This window comes from Mus musculus, chromosome 7, assembly GCF_000001635.26.
Source record: "Mus musculus strain C57BL/6J chromosome 7, GRCm38.p6 C57BL/6J".
Lineage (NCBI taxonomy): Eukaryota > Metazoa > Chordata > Mammalia > Rodentia > Muridae > Mus > Mus musculus.
The window spans coordinates 67,657,079-67,674,819 of record NC_000073.6 but is presented as its reverse complement, the minus strand read 5'-3'; the positions used below and the strand labels follow the sequence as shown (position 1 = coordinate 67,674,819).

At 46.6% G+C, this 17,741-nt stretch overlaps 1 protein-coding gene across 26 annotated transcripts in view; it reads right to left on the bottom strand.

The window, feature by feature from the left end:
* Ttc23 (tetratricopeptide repeat domain 23) overlaps positions 1-17,741 on the bottom strand; it is an 83,192-nt gene that overhangs the window by 53,803 nt on the left and 11,648 nt on the right. For 12 of the 26 annotated variants that reach the window (XM_030242910.1, XM_030242917.1, XM_017312248.2 and 9 more), the window contains 4 exons: positions 12,294-12,493; positions 7,534-7,657; positions 4,972-5,122; positions 4,643-4,768 (listed from right to left, as the gene is read on the bottom strand). In XM_030242910.1, coding sequence (XP_030098770.1) covers positions 4,643-4,768; positions 4,972-5,122; positions 7,534-7,657; positions 12,294-12,473 — 581 coding nt within the window. In that variant the 5' untranslated portion in view covers positions 12,474-12,493. Of the gene's footprint in view, positions 1-2,253; positions 5,123-7,533; positions 7,658-12,161; positions 12,494-13,819; positions 14,138-17,741 lie in introns of those variants that run through there. The other 14 variants (XM_017312249.2, XM_017312251.2, NM_001168476.1 and 11 more) reach the window with 7 other exon arrangements.

Below are 17,741 nucleotides of genomic sequence, written 5' to 3'. Positions count from 1 at the left end.
GTCCCATATAAATCCTGAGTCTGCATTTAGGGAGCACAATTTCGATAAGTTCGAGAGAAAACACAAGGGACCTTGCACCTTCAGGGAAGGAGACACAAGTTAGAAGAGAAAAGGCAGGTGAACTGGTCACAGTAAAACTAAAACTCCTAGTGCTGGTGGTGCCGCGCAGTGGCTATCACTTGTCCAGCATTCCAGAGGCCCTGGGTTTGACTCCCAGCCACTCACACAAGTAACAATAAAACAATACCGAGCTGCTGGGCCCAAGGATAGCATAAAGTCCGTGGAAAGGGTGAGCTGTGGAGTGTGAAATACCTGTAACCAGCAAATGAGTGTGCCAGAAAAGATGATGGTGATGGAGGAGGAGGAGGAGGAGGAAGAGGAAGAGGAGGAGAAGTAGGAGGAGGAAAAAGAAAGAAAGAAGGGGAAAGTAGGGAGGGGGAGGGAGAGAGGTAGAGAGAGGGAGGGGAGAAAGAGAATATGAATGAATGAATGAATGAATGTGCAGGCTCTGGTGCAGGCTCTGTCTGGCTAGTTACTTCCTCTTGGTGTTCTTCAGCCTTAGCTCCTCTATTCGCCAATGGGAATATAAGGGTATACACCTGCGGTAAGGATGAACAGTGTATTCAGGAGCCTGCCATGGACGGTGATCAGTGATGGGCAGCTAATGTGGCTTTTATCCTCCCCTCCCCTCCCCTCCCCTCCGCTCCCCTCCCCTCCCCTCCCCACCCCACTCATAAGAAGCTTGAACCTGGCGTTCATTTAACCCTCAGAGCTGTGCTAAGGTCCTATCCTTCATATGCTGGCTAGAGAGGAGAGTGAACTACAGGAAGCAGGGATTTTGCCCCCACTCTCCCTGTGGGGTGGTCTGAATGAACCCCTACTTGAACCCAGGGAGCTGACTCACAGCCCACAGTGTTCATCACACCATGTCACGATGCTTGGAAACACTTGGCAGGCCGTCCTCTTGATGCTCCAGGGGAAAAAAAAAAGAGCGTTTGCTCATTCCTGGGCTAGTTCAGCACAGCTGGGCGAGGCCAGGTGCTTGTGGGGCAAGCTGGGGAAGACTCCAAACATGATGTCACATGGTCACAGAGAAAGCTGGGGACAGATCACATACTGTGGAGCAGCAACAGACCATCAGTACATCACCATCGGCCATGGCACCTTGTTATCGTGCATGCATGTGTGTGTGTGCACATGCATGAACATGCACCTATGTAACTAGTCATCTCTGGATCTACGTGCAAGTTCCCAGGATAGAACACAAGAATGAGGAAGGGGGGAAGTTTTCCTGGCTTTGCTGGTGACAATTTAACAGAGACAACTCAGGAACACTTTGACACTCAGGTAGGTTAGTAAGTCGTTAGTGAATTCCGTGGTGCTATGACAGAGGAGGGGATGGGACAAGGGGACGGAGGCGTGGGGCGTGGGGGAGAATGTCCAGGCCTCCTGCAGCAGTGGAAGCCTGAGCCCGAGTCATTTCGCAGCCCTCGCTATGTGTGTCAGGCCAGCCTGGTGGGCACCATAAAAGGAGAAGCAGGAGGAGAGGACACACTAAAAGATGTCCTTTTAAGAGGGGCAGAAATTCAAAGGCTGCCTGAGACCTTTGCCTGGCCTTCCATCCCCAAGACTCACGAAGGAAAGAAAACGCCACGCCGTTCAAAACCAAAGCCTTATTTCTTTGTAAAGTGAGCCAGTTTGGATAAAATATTCCTGTTTCCACAAAAACACAAAGCAAAGAGATGTAATGAAAAGCATGCATCTTAAAACTGTGAGTTCTATATAAAATGTCAGGGGGAAGAATCAGAATGGAAGTACGTGGCAACATTGGAAATAACTCTATTATGCCCCAAAGTATTTCCACAGAGGTTAACTGGAACTTCAAATTCTTGCCGCTTATCTGACACAGATGTGGACAGTGTTCGCCCCCTGCTGTCGAAGCTTGGTATTGCGATGTGGCAAGCACTGTGAAGGCGGCGCCAGATTCTGGCACAGGATACGTGAGTGTTTTGTAGCAACAGAGCTCAACACTAAGAACTGACACATTGGTCAGGTGTCAACAGATGCAAGCAGATCTGTATGCCTCCTGCGCAGTGAGATAGAAAAGCAGCTTATTCTGAGCAGGAAAAGGTTCCGAGTGGGTTAGCCCTCCCCAACACCAAAGAATGGCTGTTCCCCTTCCATTTGTCTGGCTTCTTCAACTGAATTCTGTGTTTGTGAGAGTCAGACATGAGGTTATGTAACACACAGCTTGACAATCATCCTTTTATTTGAACAGATCACAGATTTTTAGCCTCCCTCTGAAGATATCTGGGCTGTTCTTAGCTCTTGGCTATTGAATAAGGAAGCTGGGAGCACACTCGGATGTGTGTTCTGATGAACAAACAGGCAGAGATTCCCGCCAAGCATATATTACAATGATACTGTTGGGTCAAAGGGTATGAAGATGTTCATACTTAGGAGATGATGCTAAATGGTTTTCTAAAGAATCCCATCAAATACACCCAATCAGCTACGAAGAAGGCATCTCTGTGTGCCACATCCTTGCCAACGTTTGGCACCATTGGTCTTTTGAAAGGTTTAGGCCCTTTAGTGGGACTGTGTCATACCTTACTATTTTAGCTCCCACTTCCCTGATGACTGATGAAACTGCACCTCTCAGAGTGTTCAGGCATCTGGTGTCTTTCTGCTCTTGACTGTGGATGTGACATTTTGAGTTTTTGCTTTGACTTCCACACTAACGGTCTGTGTGATGGATTGTAAGCCCTTGCTATTGGTCAGGGTAAATGTCATCACAGCAACACAAACAAAATTTGGACAGAGACAAAAAAAAAAAATGTACCGTAATTACAAGAATGGAAGAGTATGGGGGAATGTTGTTTCGGGCTCTCCCCCAGTACCTCTAGCAAAACAACCTCAAAATATACATTAAGATGGAAAAACTACTCATAGACAGAACACTGATTGTACTTGGGGGTCTAAATACATTCATCTAAACACTAATATAGCAACTTGACAAAAATTTAGAGATGTGTCTGACATGGTGGTCCATGTTTTTAACCCCACCACTCAGGAGGCAGAGGCAGGTGGATCTCTGAGTCTGAGGCCAGCCTGGTCAACAGAGTGAGTTCCAGGATAGCCAATGCTACACAGAGAAACCCTGTCTCAAAAAACAAAGAACAAAAAAGAAATAAAAGAAAAACTTAAGATGTACATGTAAATATCAGAAATTAATAATTTCAACATAATACAGACTCATTAGGTCATTAAACACACAAAATAAAGAACACAGTTTCTTCTGTGTCCCTGGGGAATATTCATAAAGGCTGAGAGTGGGACGGCTCACTAAAGAAGACACATCTATTTCACAGGCACTTGGGCAGATGTGCTTCCACCCACGATGCCACAGCTGGAACAGCTTGGAAAAAAAAAAAAATCACACACATCCGTAGATGAAACCCCCTCATTTCTATTGGCTCTGGACCAAAGTGGCGTTTCTGAGCTAAGCTATGAAACACTCAATGCAGTCAGTGACAAGGTGGTGAACACTTGAGGCAGAGGTGGAAGGTGCTGCACTGTTCAACAGCAGGTGCTGCTCCTGCAGAGGACCCCACACCAGGTGGATCACAATCACCTTAACTCCAGAGCCAGGGACTGACACCCCCTTCTGGCCTCTCTAGGTACTGCACTCATGTGCACAAACTCACACATATACACACTCTTTCTTTAATCTTAAAACATAGGAGGTAGAGGGAAGCTATGGAGACTCATTGATATTTGGGTGCTAGACAAAATCCCAAGGTATAAATCAAAAGGGAAAGAAATGAATGACTATGACTCTGGTAAAATGAAGAATTCCTAGGTTATGAAGAATACCATAGACAAAATTAAGGGCAATAGATAAAAGAAAATATAAGTGACATAATTCACATGCAGAACACATAAGAAAATCTCAATTATTAGTAGGAAAAGCACAGAGAAGTCCAAAAGAAGAATAAGATAGAACTTAACACCCTATTTGTAGAAGGAGAATCCCAAATGGCTCACAAGTATGCAGCAGTATTCAATTAATTTGATAAGGAAAGTAAATGGAATTTAAAAATAATTGGGTACTTAATTCAGGGCAGCTAATTAGAAAAGAGTTACAGTGCCAAACACTGTTGGCTGTAACAAGATAGGACCCCATCCATCCTGCGAGAGGCAGAGCTGTGTGCAGCAATGGGGAACGTGCAGTGTGCTGCTCTCCTGTAACCTAGGTGTCCCATCCCAGGGGTGGAACCTCAGAAAAACTCTCCTCTGTGTCAGCAAAGCTTCCTGGGATGGATGGCGATGATGCGGTGGAAGGGGAGGAGAGGGGAAGAGAAGGGTGAGAGGCAGTGGGGATGGACAGAGCAGGCAGGAATGACGTAAGTCAGGGGGATGATGTAAGGGTCTCTGAGGCTATGGCGGTGAGGGGTGGATGGCAGGGATATGAGTGTACTCCACATCAAGCGACAAGAGTCACTGCGTCTGTCTTGGCTGGGGCTGCTCTGATATGACAGTGGTGCTCTTCCTTATTGGACAGTGGCCTTGGGAGAAGCCAATAGACACAGCCTAGGAGCCTCCAGTCACCATGCATACAAGTTTTAAACCAGAGACTTACTGTGCAAACGACAGCTTGATTCGAGACTGGATTTCTATCCACTCTTCCTTTACAATGTTCCCACATTGCAGCATCTCCTTGGAAAGTCTCTCTGCTTTTATCAAGTTCTCTGAGGCGTCTTTAAATCTGAAATAGGTTCAGGAAAAGTCTTGCCTATTCTAGGTTGTGGGACACCATATCCTGGATTTTTTTTTTTCTTCTTCTTCTTCCTCATACAATACTTCCTTATGATTCCTGAATCACCTAGCAACGTTTTGCTTGGCTTTGAGAATTAACTCTAAGACTCACAGGGTCAGTGCATTCTGCTTGTGACTAGAGGGAAAGGATACTTTTGAAGGGAGAGCAGCGCTCTCCCCAGGGTATAGAAAAGCTCCAGGGAACACTTGAAGATATCTGTTTTGTTGTGACAGGGACTCTCGATGGAGTTGGCCAGGATCTCCTTGGCTTTCTCTGCATGCTGCTTTGCTTGTAGTGACAACCCTATGGACAGAGGAACAGAAGGGTCAGTTTCTCTTTCATCGCCGCTGGCAGGAAGGCGAGCCTCCGTGCCTGGGAAGCCTGGCATGTAACATATGCTGTCCCATAACACACACAGACACAGATCTGGGACGTATGGAATGGCACCCTGACTAGAACAACCAGACAATTGTTTTATATCAAGTATTCAAGACAAAAACCATCTCCCCAGACGGCCTGTCTAGAAATAAAATAAGCAGAACGAGCTGAACAGCTTTGAAATAACCCCAGTATCAGATGTAAAATATCAGTAATTATCGAAACACAAATGGAATGCAAGAACTATAGCATTCTGGGTAGGAAGTGAGATATTCAGGAATTGTAATCCTGGCTGAGTGACTGCAATGTAAAGGAAATACTGAAAATGCTGAGTCCTCTGCTCACCCATTTACAATCACGATATTAAAGAGTTCTTTTGGCATAACATAACTACAGTCTCTATAGATACTTATAGAAGCACAGCCCCAGGAGGCGATGGACTACTGTGTTGTAACCTCTTGCTCCTGTGCAGCCGCAGACTAACAGGAGGCAGGGTAATAGCTGTAATTCCTGACAATGGATTTTCCCATGTGCTCAGTGCTCTTGTAGGGGTTGATTACCTTGTGGGAGGGGTGACACTGAGGAACCCCAGCTAGGGAGCCTGGGCTCTGTACCCTCCTCACACACACACAGACAGACAGACAACCCCTTCCACTCACTCACACATCCGTACATCTCCAGCCCTATACTCTGAATTACACTTAATCATTTCTCAGTTCTCTACGAAAGCTGTCAAAATATGAAGTCAATTCCATTCCTGTTTCTACAAAACAGACACCACAATCTACTTTCTAAGGTAGAGAAGCAAGCCTAGGTCCTTAGTGTAAGAAGTCCTTCAGTATTCTGTGTGTCTTACGCTTTAAAGGCACAGCCTTAACCAGGCTGTCAGGGATTTATTAGTGTGGACTGTCCGTATGGCCTACCTGTAGTGATGGACTAGGTTTGCGGGTACAGCCCCTCCCCTTAGCACTTGAACTTGATCTAGGAGACAGCACAGGCTCAGTTCCAGCACGGGCTCTGAGGTGAGGCTGCCGATCAGGAATCCCCTGCTCCATCACCAAGACACGGGCCTCAGCTGCCTTGGCTCTGAAGAGCAGTAAGGAGAGTACCCTCCCTCACGGGTAGATGAGAAGTCTGAATAGGTTTTGCATGGTAGTGAGCTTGGTAAGACCGTGCTCAGTAGTGACTACTGCTCTGACTTGATTTTGAGAGAGGAAGATCCATGCAGAAGGGATCCACACAGGAGGCTACAGAAGAAAGAAGCCAGGACTTCAGGTCCCAGATGGCAGGCCCCTGGTACTGGCGTGCAATCCCTAGGTCTGAGTCTCAGATCAGCTGCTTACTAGCATTAAGAGTTTGCTGCAAGCTGTTTTGACTCAGATTCACTCTCTCTGAGTTTAGGAAATTCAGAGGTGGTGTGGATGAGGTATCTCTAATGTGCCGCCCCGACCCTACTCTAATGGCCTTTGACTAACAGATAGGAATAGTTTGGTCTTGTGGTGCTTTCCAGTCATAAGGCTGGATCCTGGGGGAGGGGGGCTTTATGTCACCAACATCCTGGCATGCTCTTCAGCTGATCACCTGAGTGTGGAGGATATGTAGCTCGTGCGAGCCAGCCAGCATAGTCAGCATGTAGAACACGCCGCATCCTTCCTGCATCCATCCCCACCTTCTATTTTCCTTCTATGATGCTCAACCCTTGCACATTCTGAGCTGGCCAACACCAGCTCCCTTCTCAGTACACAGGAGAACCAAAAACCCTTACTTTGATATATACTCCAGTGTGGTCTAAATGTGGTGCCTCCAAAGTCCTGGGATTCTCTTGGTGGGTGGGATATTCTTTTTAATCAAGTTTCACCTTGGACTTTAAAGTTGTACAGGCAAATGCCAGCTTGGGTTAGCCTTTCGGTTTTTGGCCACTTACACTCAAAAGCGAATCAATCACTCTCTCTCTCTCTCTTTCCCTCCCTCTACGCCCCCCTCCACTCCCTTTCATTTTTAGCTACTTACACTCAAGAGTGAGTCTTTCCCACCCCATTCCCCTCTCAAGAAAACTATGGAATCCACTCCCACTCTAAGCCTCCATTCCATGTCTTGGCTTCTTTCCTGCCATCTTTTGATCCAACAGATTATCCACTAAGGACTCCAATAAGGCCACAAAAAAACCCACACCACACTCTTCCTTTCTTCCTGTCGGTACCTATATGTACATACCTTTATGATTCTTCCTAAAGGCAATCACTTCTTAAGAGCCACAAAACCCTGATCCCTCTGGTGTGAATAAGTCTGGGGACAGGGAGAACAGAAGCCCATTGGCTGGTGCCCGGGAAGCTCACCTTTCAGCTGCAGGTAACCCTGAGCCAGATTAACATACGCCTCCGCTAGTTTCCAGTGCCAGTCGCCATAGCAAATTCTTGTTAGTGCCACACAGCGCACAAGCTCCTGGATGGCCTGTTTGTACTGTTAGAAAAAGAAAATGAGTTTATCAGGTAGACAGCTTGGAACTCCAGAGTCACGAGGGCTGCTTGTGTGTAGATCTACCCAGTAAGTATTTCCTGAGCGCTTGCTATGTGCTGAGCGCTCGGGAAGTGCCAGAGACTCAAACAACCACCTGCTGGGGCAGTAGAGTGGTCATCTGGTTGCGAGAAGCAAACAGCAACTCATTTAAGAGGTACATACACTTTAGTGGTGGGGAATGTAGTGGGATGAAGGAAAACTAGGCAGGTAGAACAGACACGGACCACCTCTGAGGTCTTCTAGCTAGCCTGCAGTGATCGGCTCCTGCAGTGATCGGCTCCTGGGGAAAGTTAGCTCTCAGCTCAGCAGTCCTCTGTAGCTGTGATAATGAGCATTGTCCCTTTTGTCCCTTTCAATGGGTCTAGAATCACCTAGGAGGCACACCGCTGGGAAGGTCTGATTGCCGGTGTTTCCAGTGAGATTTAACTTAGGTGTGGGTGTCTCCATCCCACAGGCTGGAGTCCTAGACTGAATTCAAAGGATACGGCAAGCTGAATGCTGGCATTCATTTTTTTATTTTATTATTTTCTTCCTGACTGGATGCTACATGATCAACTGCTCCCGACACCATGATGCCGTTCACCCCCAAGTTGTGACCCCCAAGCCCTGTTCTCTTTAGGTAGCTTTTGTCACAGAAATGAAGAAGCAACAATCTTCTGTGACATTAGCGAAGAGAGTGAGGCCAGTAAGCCTCAGGTGGGAAGCCAGAGGAGAAGCACATTTGTAGTCAGGGTCAGGACAAAGAGGGAGCCATGCTTCCCAGCAAGGGCAGCATTCAAGGCAAGAAAAGATGCCTTCAAGCAAAGCTCTGACATTGGTTTCACACGTTCTGATGGAGATGGGCCTGCGTCTCCTCCTGTTGAACCGGTGCTGCAGCACGGAGGAAGGGAGGCACTGCCAGGTTTCAGGCCCACACCTCCAGGAATTAGGAGTTTCCACTTTGTTTCTTCCTGGTGTGTGTCACTCTTAGAGCCTGAACAGGTTTTTATTTTTTCCAGGACAGAGTTTCTCTGTATAGTCCAGGCTTTCCTGAAGCTCTCCCTGTAGACCAGGCTGGCCTGGAACTCACAGAGATCCGCCTGCTTCTGCCTCCGGAGTGCTGGGATTAAAGGCGTGCGCCACCACTCCTGGCTTCCCTCCAAGGTCTTCCGTGGAAGTCCTCACTTCCTGCATACCAGAGTGAAGCTGACTTTGGAGATGAGGACTTATAGGAGGACTAGGTTAAAATGACTTCCCTGGGGTTTGGGAGGTGGCTCAGTGGTGAAGAGTGCTTCCTGCTCTTACACAGGACCTTAAGTATGTGGCTCAGAGACCACTCAGAGTTCACACACAAATAATAAAAAATCAAATAAATGTTAAGATAAAATGAGGGCCCTAGTCCAAGATGGCTTCCGGAAGAGGAAGAGGCCCAGCGTCCTTGTGCACCATGACCGTGTAAGGACACAAAGGGCACAGCCACCAGCAGGCCGAGGACACAGGCTCAGGACACAGGCTCAGAAGTCTATCCTCCAGAACAGCAGGGAAGCATCCTGCTGCTCAAGTCCCTTGTCCCTCAGCACTTGTCCCTGAGCACTTGGTTACTGCAGCCCCAGCACACCAACACAGGACCAAGCACTAAGCTGTGAGCGAGCCTGAGTTAGCTCCACGCAGAGACCACGAGGAAGGGACAGTTGCCAGCGTTGCTGATGGTCGATGCTAACTGTTGACCTGACAGAAGACAGAATTGCCCAGAGGTTTAGCTGGTCAGCATGTCTATGGGGCATTGTCTTGATTATGCTGAGATGTGAAGGCCCGCCTATGGGAAATACAATACAAACTCAAGGGAAGACGTATCCTACAACACAGTTGGAATATATAATTCAAACTCTCAAGAGCAGGAAAGGCAAAGATGGCTAGGAACCCGCAGCAGATTGACAGAGACTGAAGAGAACCTGCAGCTAGACTCACATCTATTAATGGAGCTGCTCTTTGCTTTGTCTTTTTAACAAATTATGTGACTGTATTATACAATATTAGTTTCCTAATTTCAATCACTGTGTTATGTGGTTAGGGAGTGAAATTATTATACTTTATTTGTAATATATAGATATATAATAGCTTACATATTATATATAGTATCTATAACCTGTTCTCAGATAGCTCAGGAAAATGACGCTTGTAAGGGGGAAGAGTGCGGGGGACAGAACAGAAACAAGAGCTCTAAGTGAACACCCCGGGCCGTGGCTCCGTGCCACCATAAGGATGCAAATAAACTAATAAAACAAATGCTGACAACTGATGGGCCATCATTTTTCTGTAAGTCTGAACTTACTTTCAAATAAAAAGTGACATTGAAATGGATATTCTTCCAAGCGAGTTCTTCCAGGTGGGCCCTGGTGAAACGTTAGATCCTGCCAGGCGCTCAGCTCGTGAGCCGCAGGGTCTTCCCTGAGCTCCTGCCTCTCCACCTGTGAGTCATCGCGGCCCATGGCTTCCTCTCTGCACACTCAAGCCTCACCTGAAGCCCCCACCTCCCCCGTGCTGCTTCTTTCCTTCCTTAGTCCTCTGCTCACTGGTCCTACATCCTCCCATGGCCCACCCGACCCTAGACGGACCCACTCTATTCCCCCCTACCCACACCACAGTCCTCTACAGGCAGTGACCCCCTTAGCTCCATCCTGTTCACGGTCATATCTTAGGCATCCTTACTGGAACCACAGAAACAAGAAATGGCTTGTACCGTTCCAGACACAGGAGGGCGGTTCATGCTTTGCACACGATAAAGGCCTTTGTGTGTGAAGTTTTAATTCTCTTGTGAGGCTCTGGTTGAGGAGCTGCCTGAGCGCTTACTCAACGCCAGGACTGACCCACAATGGGCACAGAATAAAAACACAGGCTCATTTACTGCACTCTGAAGGGCAGGGGTGTGTCTCCAGGCACCCAGGCAGATGGAGTCTAAATCAGAGTGCCCTCCACCCCCCACCCCCACCCCATCCACCTCTCTAACGCCTATGCTCCTCCTCCCAAGTCAGGCCACTAATTTACTCCTTCTGAGCAGTGAGTGTGTCGCTGGGCCTGGCTTCTATCCACAGTGCAGCTCACACTCACTCTGTCACCAGAGTTCCTTATGATTCCACAGAGAGACTGTTGCTCTCTTGGGTCACATCTCTCCTGAGGCTTCTGTCCTCTTGTCCATCTTGAGGACTGCTAAGTGCTGTTTCTTGAGCCCTTTTGTCACCTCTCACCCTAGGGGCTCAGCCTTAACTGCCGCCCACCCATCCTCTTCTCATTTGCACGGATACTGAAATGAACCTGCTACAGAACTTATCACAGTGGCTGTCACTATTCGGCGGCTCTTCTGTCATCTCAATCCAACTCTAAGTGCCCATAAGATGGAGGCTGTGGTCTTCCCTTTGTGCACCACGAAAGCCTTAGACATACAACAGCTATTTGTGAAATAAACGAAACGACACATGAGGATGAATTTGTGAGGGGGATGTGAAGGAAGATGCAGAGAGGAAAACACACAGGAGCCTCAGAATGAAGAGCTACATGTCAGCAAGCCAAACGTCGTGTGTGTGTGTGTGTGTGTGTGTGTGTGTGTGTGTGTGTGTGTGAGTGTGTGTGTGAGTGTGTGTGTGTGTGAGTGTGTGAGTGTGTGTGAGTGTGTGTGTGTGTGAGTGTGTGTGTGTGTGAGTGTGTGTGTGTGTGTGTGAGTGTGTGTGTGTGCACTGCAGACCACTGCAGGTCTGACATGCGTTGACACTCAATATTCTCTAACTTTTTGTTACTGTGACTAAATGGAAACAACTTAAAGGAGGCGTTTGCTTTAGCTCTGGCTTTTTGGGGGCTCAGTCCATCATGACGAGGAAAGAGTGGTGGAGCCGGGCAGCTCCAGCACAGCAGCCAGGGAGCCAAGGGAGCAGCTGGCCTTCAACAAGGTTCGTCCTTTCTCCTCTTTGATTTCGGCGGGGCCTAAGCGCATGGAGGTGGGCATAGAATGGGTGCACAGTCAGCACGGCCTTTTAACCTTCCGTTACTCCTCTCTGGAAATGCTTCACAGACACACTCAGGTATTGAACCCCCTCCACCCCCACCCCCAGCTCCTAATGATTCTGAATCCAGTCATGTTGCCAGTGAAGACTATCATACTCAATAAACATTTGCTGTTGGCATGTCAACAACTGTGCCTACAGTAGGAAGGCCTACTCTCATGACAGAAGGCTGGCAGGTTCTCTCTTAAGGACTCTTGTACCCCAGGTAGTCTCATCTCCCCTGATTCTCTTGCTTAGGATAGCTCAGTTCTCATGAGAGCAGGGTGTGACCCAGGCTCCTCACCTCATGGCTGCTGTGTGACCCCTGGCTCTTCACCACAAGGCTGCTGTGTGACCCCTGGCTCCTCACCTCATGGCTGCTGTGTGACCCAGGCCCCTCAGCTCATGGCTGCTATGTGACCCAGGCTCCTCACCTCATGGCTGCCGTGTGACTCCTGGCTCCTCACCTCATGGCTGCCATGTGACCCCTGGCTCCTCACCTCATGGCTGCCGTGTGACTCCTGGCTCCTCACCTCATGGCTGCCATGTGACCCCTGGCTCCTCACCTCTCGGCTGCTGGAGTAGGACTTTGCTCTCTCCTCACACAGGTGGAGTTTCTCTCGAGGGGGCTGGAACAGTGCTGTCTGAAGCAGCTTATTCGGGATCCTGTTTTTAGAAGTGACGCTGACAGCAGCAACGACTTCGTCTAGGTGGCTGGACATGTGGGTGTCCTGGGACTCCTGCATATTCTCATACGCATTGTCCTCTAATTGTCAAACGACAAAGGTGTGAGAGAACCATTTTCAGAGTCACTTTTAAAAATTCAAATTTTTTTTTCTCCAAAAGTCTAGGTTAACGTCTAGGACTTCTTTAAGATTAAAAACATTTTATTTCAAAGGGGCATTCGCTGGTGATGAGTTCTTTTGAAAGCTTATTTCCAGTGCTAGCTAAACCAAGCACATATATAACCAAGCACAAGAAATTACGTGAGGCCACCCAGCTCACAATCAAGTATATTGAAATGAACACATATTGAATCAACTGAACTCCAACTGACCTTGGGGCAGAAAGTAGATGACTACTGTTAATCTTTCCGTCTGGAGAAAATACACTAATTATTCTATTGCCTGAAGCAACAACAACAATAACAACAACAACAAAACAAAACAGAACAACAGTAACATCAAAACAAAACAGAACAATAACAACAAAAACTCCAGACAGACGAAAAAGAAAGAGAGAGAAAAAAAAAAGGTTTAAAAGACAGGATCCTAGCAACAAGACCCCGATTCCTGAGAAATGGAAAAAGTAAATAAGCCAAGATCCTAACTGGCTCTGTTTATTGTTTAGAGTGTTTCCGGGTTGAAGGGCAAAAGAGAAGGAACCAAGACGTTCCTGGTGGACACTAGCTGGGAGCCTGGGAGAGCAGGCGCTTAGAGTCTGCAGGGCAGTTTACTGCTATACAGGGAGAGCGATGGAGCTCAGCACCAGGGTCCCCTCAGATATGGGGAGAGATGTTAACCAGTGTGTAAGAAAGATCCTTCTGTAGCGTTAATAAGAATGCTCCCAGCACCCGTTCTGGCACTGTCCCCTGAAATGAAACAAGATAATGAAGTATTGGGCAAAGTTCTCAGAAAGGGGGCTTTTCCTCAGTAACAGAGAATAACTTATCCTACACTAAACTATGCTTGCTATACCAGAGTTTGCCAAGTAACTAAACCTCACAAATAACGAGAGATTCGGGGAGTAAGGCTCATTTAGTTGGATGAAAACATCCAACTAAAAAACTGACGCCAAATTAATGTAGATGTGGAATTAACAGAAAAAGACACTAAAACAGTTAGTATAGTTGCATTCCACCAATTTTTTCAAAAGACTGAAATTTAACTTGGAGGTATGTAATATGTGAGAGGAAAATAGTCTACAAAGGATTCTGCACGGGTAAGAGATTAGACAGTGTAGAAGGAGAGAGGTGTGGACTTGCAGATATAGCAACAGAAACTATTGGACAGGAAACCTCAATGAGTAAGCTGTAAGGCAAAAGCAACTTGCTCCATATGTATGTAAATTAGATCTCCAAGGACAAGTGTACCTTATGGAAAACACGAGCCCAGGAAGGCGAACTCCAACAGGTGAAAAGACCATGGAGGCCCAGAGGCTAGTCAGACTTCTGAAGTGAGAACAACCGCTGCGGGGATTCTCTAGCTCGGAAAGAAAGCAAAACCAGAGAAGAGAGCGTGCCCTCGTAAAGCGAACTTTGAATCATCAGCAAACTTTGGGGGTGAAAATGCGAGACTCACACACAGCCAGCTGCTGGCAGGTAGATGCGTGGTGGGAGGCGAGTACGGTGAGCAGTGGCGGTGCACCAGAGCCCGAATGTGCCTTCCACCCAGGAGGGCTACCCAAGGAGCTGAAGAAAAGAGAGTTGGTCAACAGTAAGAAATACGGTTCCACAAATGGAGGACACTCCAGCCAAATAAATGGGTAGACAGGAAAGAGCCTTTTACTTAGGTCCCTTCTGAGCTTTGGATGTGGTGTGGCATCCATGACGTTCCCATAGGCAGTACTTTCTCACGCTTTGACATTGAGAGCCCCCACCCTTCCAGAGCCTAAATCTAAGGAACAAGCACTTTGTAAACACTGCCCGAGGTGCCCCTGGGCCTCACCCCCACCCCACAGTTTATAGGAGTAAAGTATGACTCTTGGTTTCAGGCTGAAAAGGCACTGACTTCGAGCTAAAAAGTGAGCCATACAGTTTCTGGCAGAGAAGGGTGATGAAGATGTCCCCCCGGGTATGAACCTCTACTCTAATTAGCAGACAATATAAGCAAGCACCAAGCTCTAAGAGGCAGAGAGTGGTCACTGACTTTCAAGCTTCAGACATCCTGGTGCTACCCTGATGATGCTGGCATATCAGTATTCAGTCCATATTTTTCTTTAAATCTATATGCTTTAAAAAAGCCAAGCGCTCTGGGCAGTGGTGGCGCACACCTTTAATCCCAGCACTTGGGAGGCAGAGGCAGGTGGATTTCTGAGTTCGAGGCCAGCCTGGTCTACAGAGTGAGTTCCAGGACAGCCAGGGATACACAGAGAAACCCTGTCTCGAAAAACAAAAAAACAAAAAACCAAACAAACAAAAAAGCCAAACGCCTGTGGCTGGAGAGATGGCTCAGAGGCTAAAAGCACAGGTTGCTCTTCCAAAGGTCCAGAGTTCAATTCCCAGCAACCACATGGTGGCTCACAACCATCCATAATGAGATCTGGTGTACACTTCTGGCCTGCAGGCAGGCAGGCAGGCAGGCAGGCAGGCAGGCAGGCAGGCAGAATGTTGTACACATAACAAACAAACACAAACAAAATGCCTACTCCAGATTCATTCTCACAAATAATGAATGGTATTGTAGTTTCAGAGTGCTAGCTACATTCCCACAATGCACATTAAAATACTAATAATAATATTTTAGAAGGGTGCGAGTGTCCCACCTAAGAACACAAGTTTAATTACTGTATGCATCTTGAAATTCTAAATTCCAAAGTGGACCCTGATTTTCTTTAGTCTATATCCAGAGTGGTATTTTTCCATAAAAACTGATTTATAAGGGATAGAAATATAGATATACAGTGCTATTCTTACAAATACGAGAGTCTTAGTTCAATTCCCAGAAATCATGTTTTAAAAAAAATTAAGTTTGGTACTGTGAGTTTGTAATCCCACTGTGTGGAAGGCAGGGACAGGTGGATCTCTGGCACTCAATGTCAGCTAGCCTATCCCAAACATCAAATCTCAAATCCAGTGAGAAATCTCATCTCAAAAATACCAAGGTGGATGGCTCCTGAGGAAAGACACCAAGGAGTCTGATGTCTATACACATGCATGCTCATGCACAAACAGCTAATAAGAATAAGTTTATAATGCTGTTAATGCATTTTAAAACCTCTCCCAAGAAAGTTCTGTATGTCTTCAGCAAATGCATGTGATCCAACAATCACTTCCTTATCTGAGGCTAAAAAAAATTTACTGGATATATTAATGTGATTATACAGAATTAAGTTAGTACATGGTGGTAGTGGGATGGGGGATGAGAGCAACAGAAGCCAGGTGTGTGTGTGTGTGTGTGTGTGTGTGTGTGTGTTGCTGAGTGCAATTCTTGTAACCTGCTTAAATAGGAAGAGAGTGAGGTCAGACCCCAACATTTTCACTCTGGAACTCAAAGGTCGGTATTCAATTGCTCTGCGCCAAGTCCTGTGGCTGGTTTATAAAGTTTTATTGGAAAGTGGCCATGTACATAATGTCTATGGCTGCTTTTGCACTACCACAGAGGCCAGTTTATTTATTACTTCACCCTTCCCAGAAAACCCCAGTGAGGCCACGAATAGAAGCAGCAGGGTAAAATGGAGAGGCCAGCTTAATAAGACGATCAACTTGCATTCAGTTGAACTGACTTTGAGATGGCAAATGAAACTTACATTAAAATGTTAGAAATAGACCATTGCTGAGTGATTTTCCTTTCTGGTACGGAGGCTGGAACCTTCCTTTTACTACGGGCATACTGTTGTCATACTTACTCCTGAACTCAAGACTGGCCAGAGGGCAACTGAAACAGGCTGGAGAAAGTACATTGGTTCCTTGATGTTCTAAAACCAAGATCTGGGGCTAGAGAGACAGCTCAAGCACCAGGAGCTCACTAGACTACTGCAGAGGACCTGAGGTCAGTTCCCAGAACCCACATTCCACGCTCTCAAGCACCTCTTGTTCCAGCTCCAGGGGATCCCACGCCCTCTTCTGGTCTCAGAAGGCAACTGCACTCAGGTGCACATACCCATGCACCTAACTCAATTTTTAAAAATCCTTTAAAAAAAAAAAGTTCAATACACGCATGAGAAAAGATGTCTCCTAAGAAAAAGGGAGCTTTTCTTTCCACTTGGCAGCAATATGGAATGGAACTGTCAAACAGAGATGGAGAACGTGCTCAAGGTCCCACTGCGGAAAGCTGCAGAGGTTATTGTGCAGTTCCGCTGACTTTCTCTTTCCTGGGCAGGCCCTGAAGACACACTATCCAAACTGTGCTATTTTGTATCCCAGGCTGTTGGCTGGCATTTAAAAAGTATCTTCTTGCCTTAGCCTTCCTCATCTACGGGTGGTTAATGAAATGGTTGTTTTGACGGGTGTTACAGTCTAAAGGAGCAGCGCTGGGAGCCTGAGACTCAGGGGCTTACCCCGCCTGGTGATTTGGGCAACGCTGACAAGCGATAGCTCAGGAAAACTTTATGCTTTCCATCTTTGTCACACATGGCTCTTACAACTCCACCGTGAGTGTCAGTGGGCAGACAATCTTATTCCTATTTTCTTAATGCTACTTCTATTTTATTAAGGGGGAAAATGAAGTGAATGATCCTAATACCTGAATAATACCACAGGACTAGAACCAGGACTCCAAACTTGCAACAATTTGTTGAAATTCTGTATCCTACTGGCTTGCTTGGACCACAATCTATAGCTATAGGAAGCAAACACTGTTGCTGTGACCACAGCAGGCATCTTATAAGCGAGCATCAATATTTGTGAGCAGGAAAGGCAATACCATCAACAGACTGAAACTTTTTTTTCTTTCTCATTTTGCATTGGGAAGGAGGCAGAAAAAGAATGTTTGAAATGATTTAAATAACATATCGCAAATATTTCTTATTTTGGACCTATGAATGTAAGGTTGAACTTTGAAATAGGTTTCTCTTTTTTTTTTTCATTATGAAAAAAAAAAAAAATGGTTTCATGCTGCCTGTAGCCTGTCTTTGGCTACTTTGTGGGTTCTCTGGTCCTTCCACCGTCTCCACCTTTCAACCCCCTAACACTACACAGGAGAGAAAAAAGGACAGAGGGGAAAGGGGGGGACATTATCTTTAGACTTCTTCCTGCTGATTAGGAGCATCGAGTTCCTTGGGGCAAGTTTGATCTTCACCTTCAGGATACCTAATTTCTTCTTATTTCCTTTTTGTGCGCAGCTACTTAACTAACA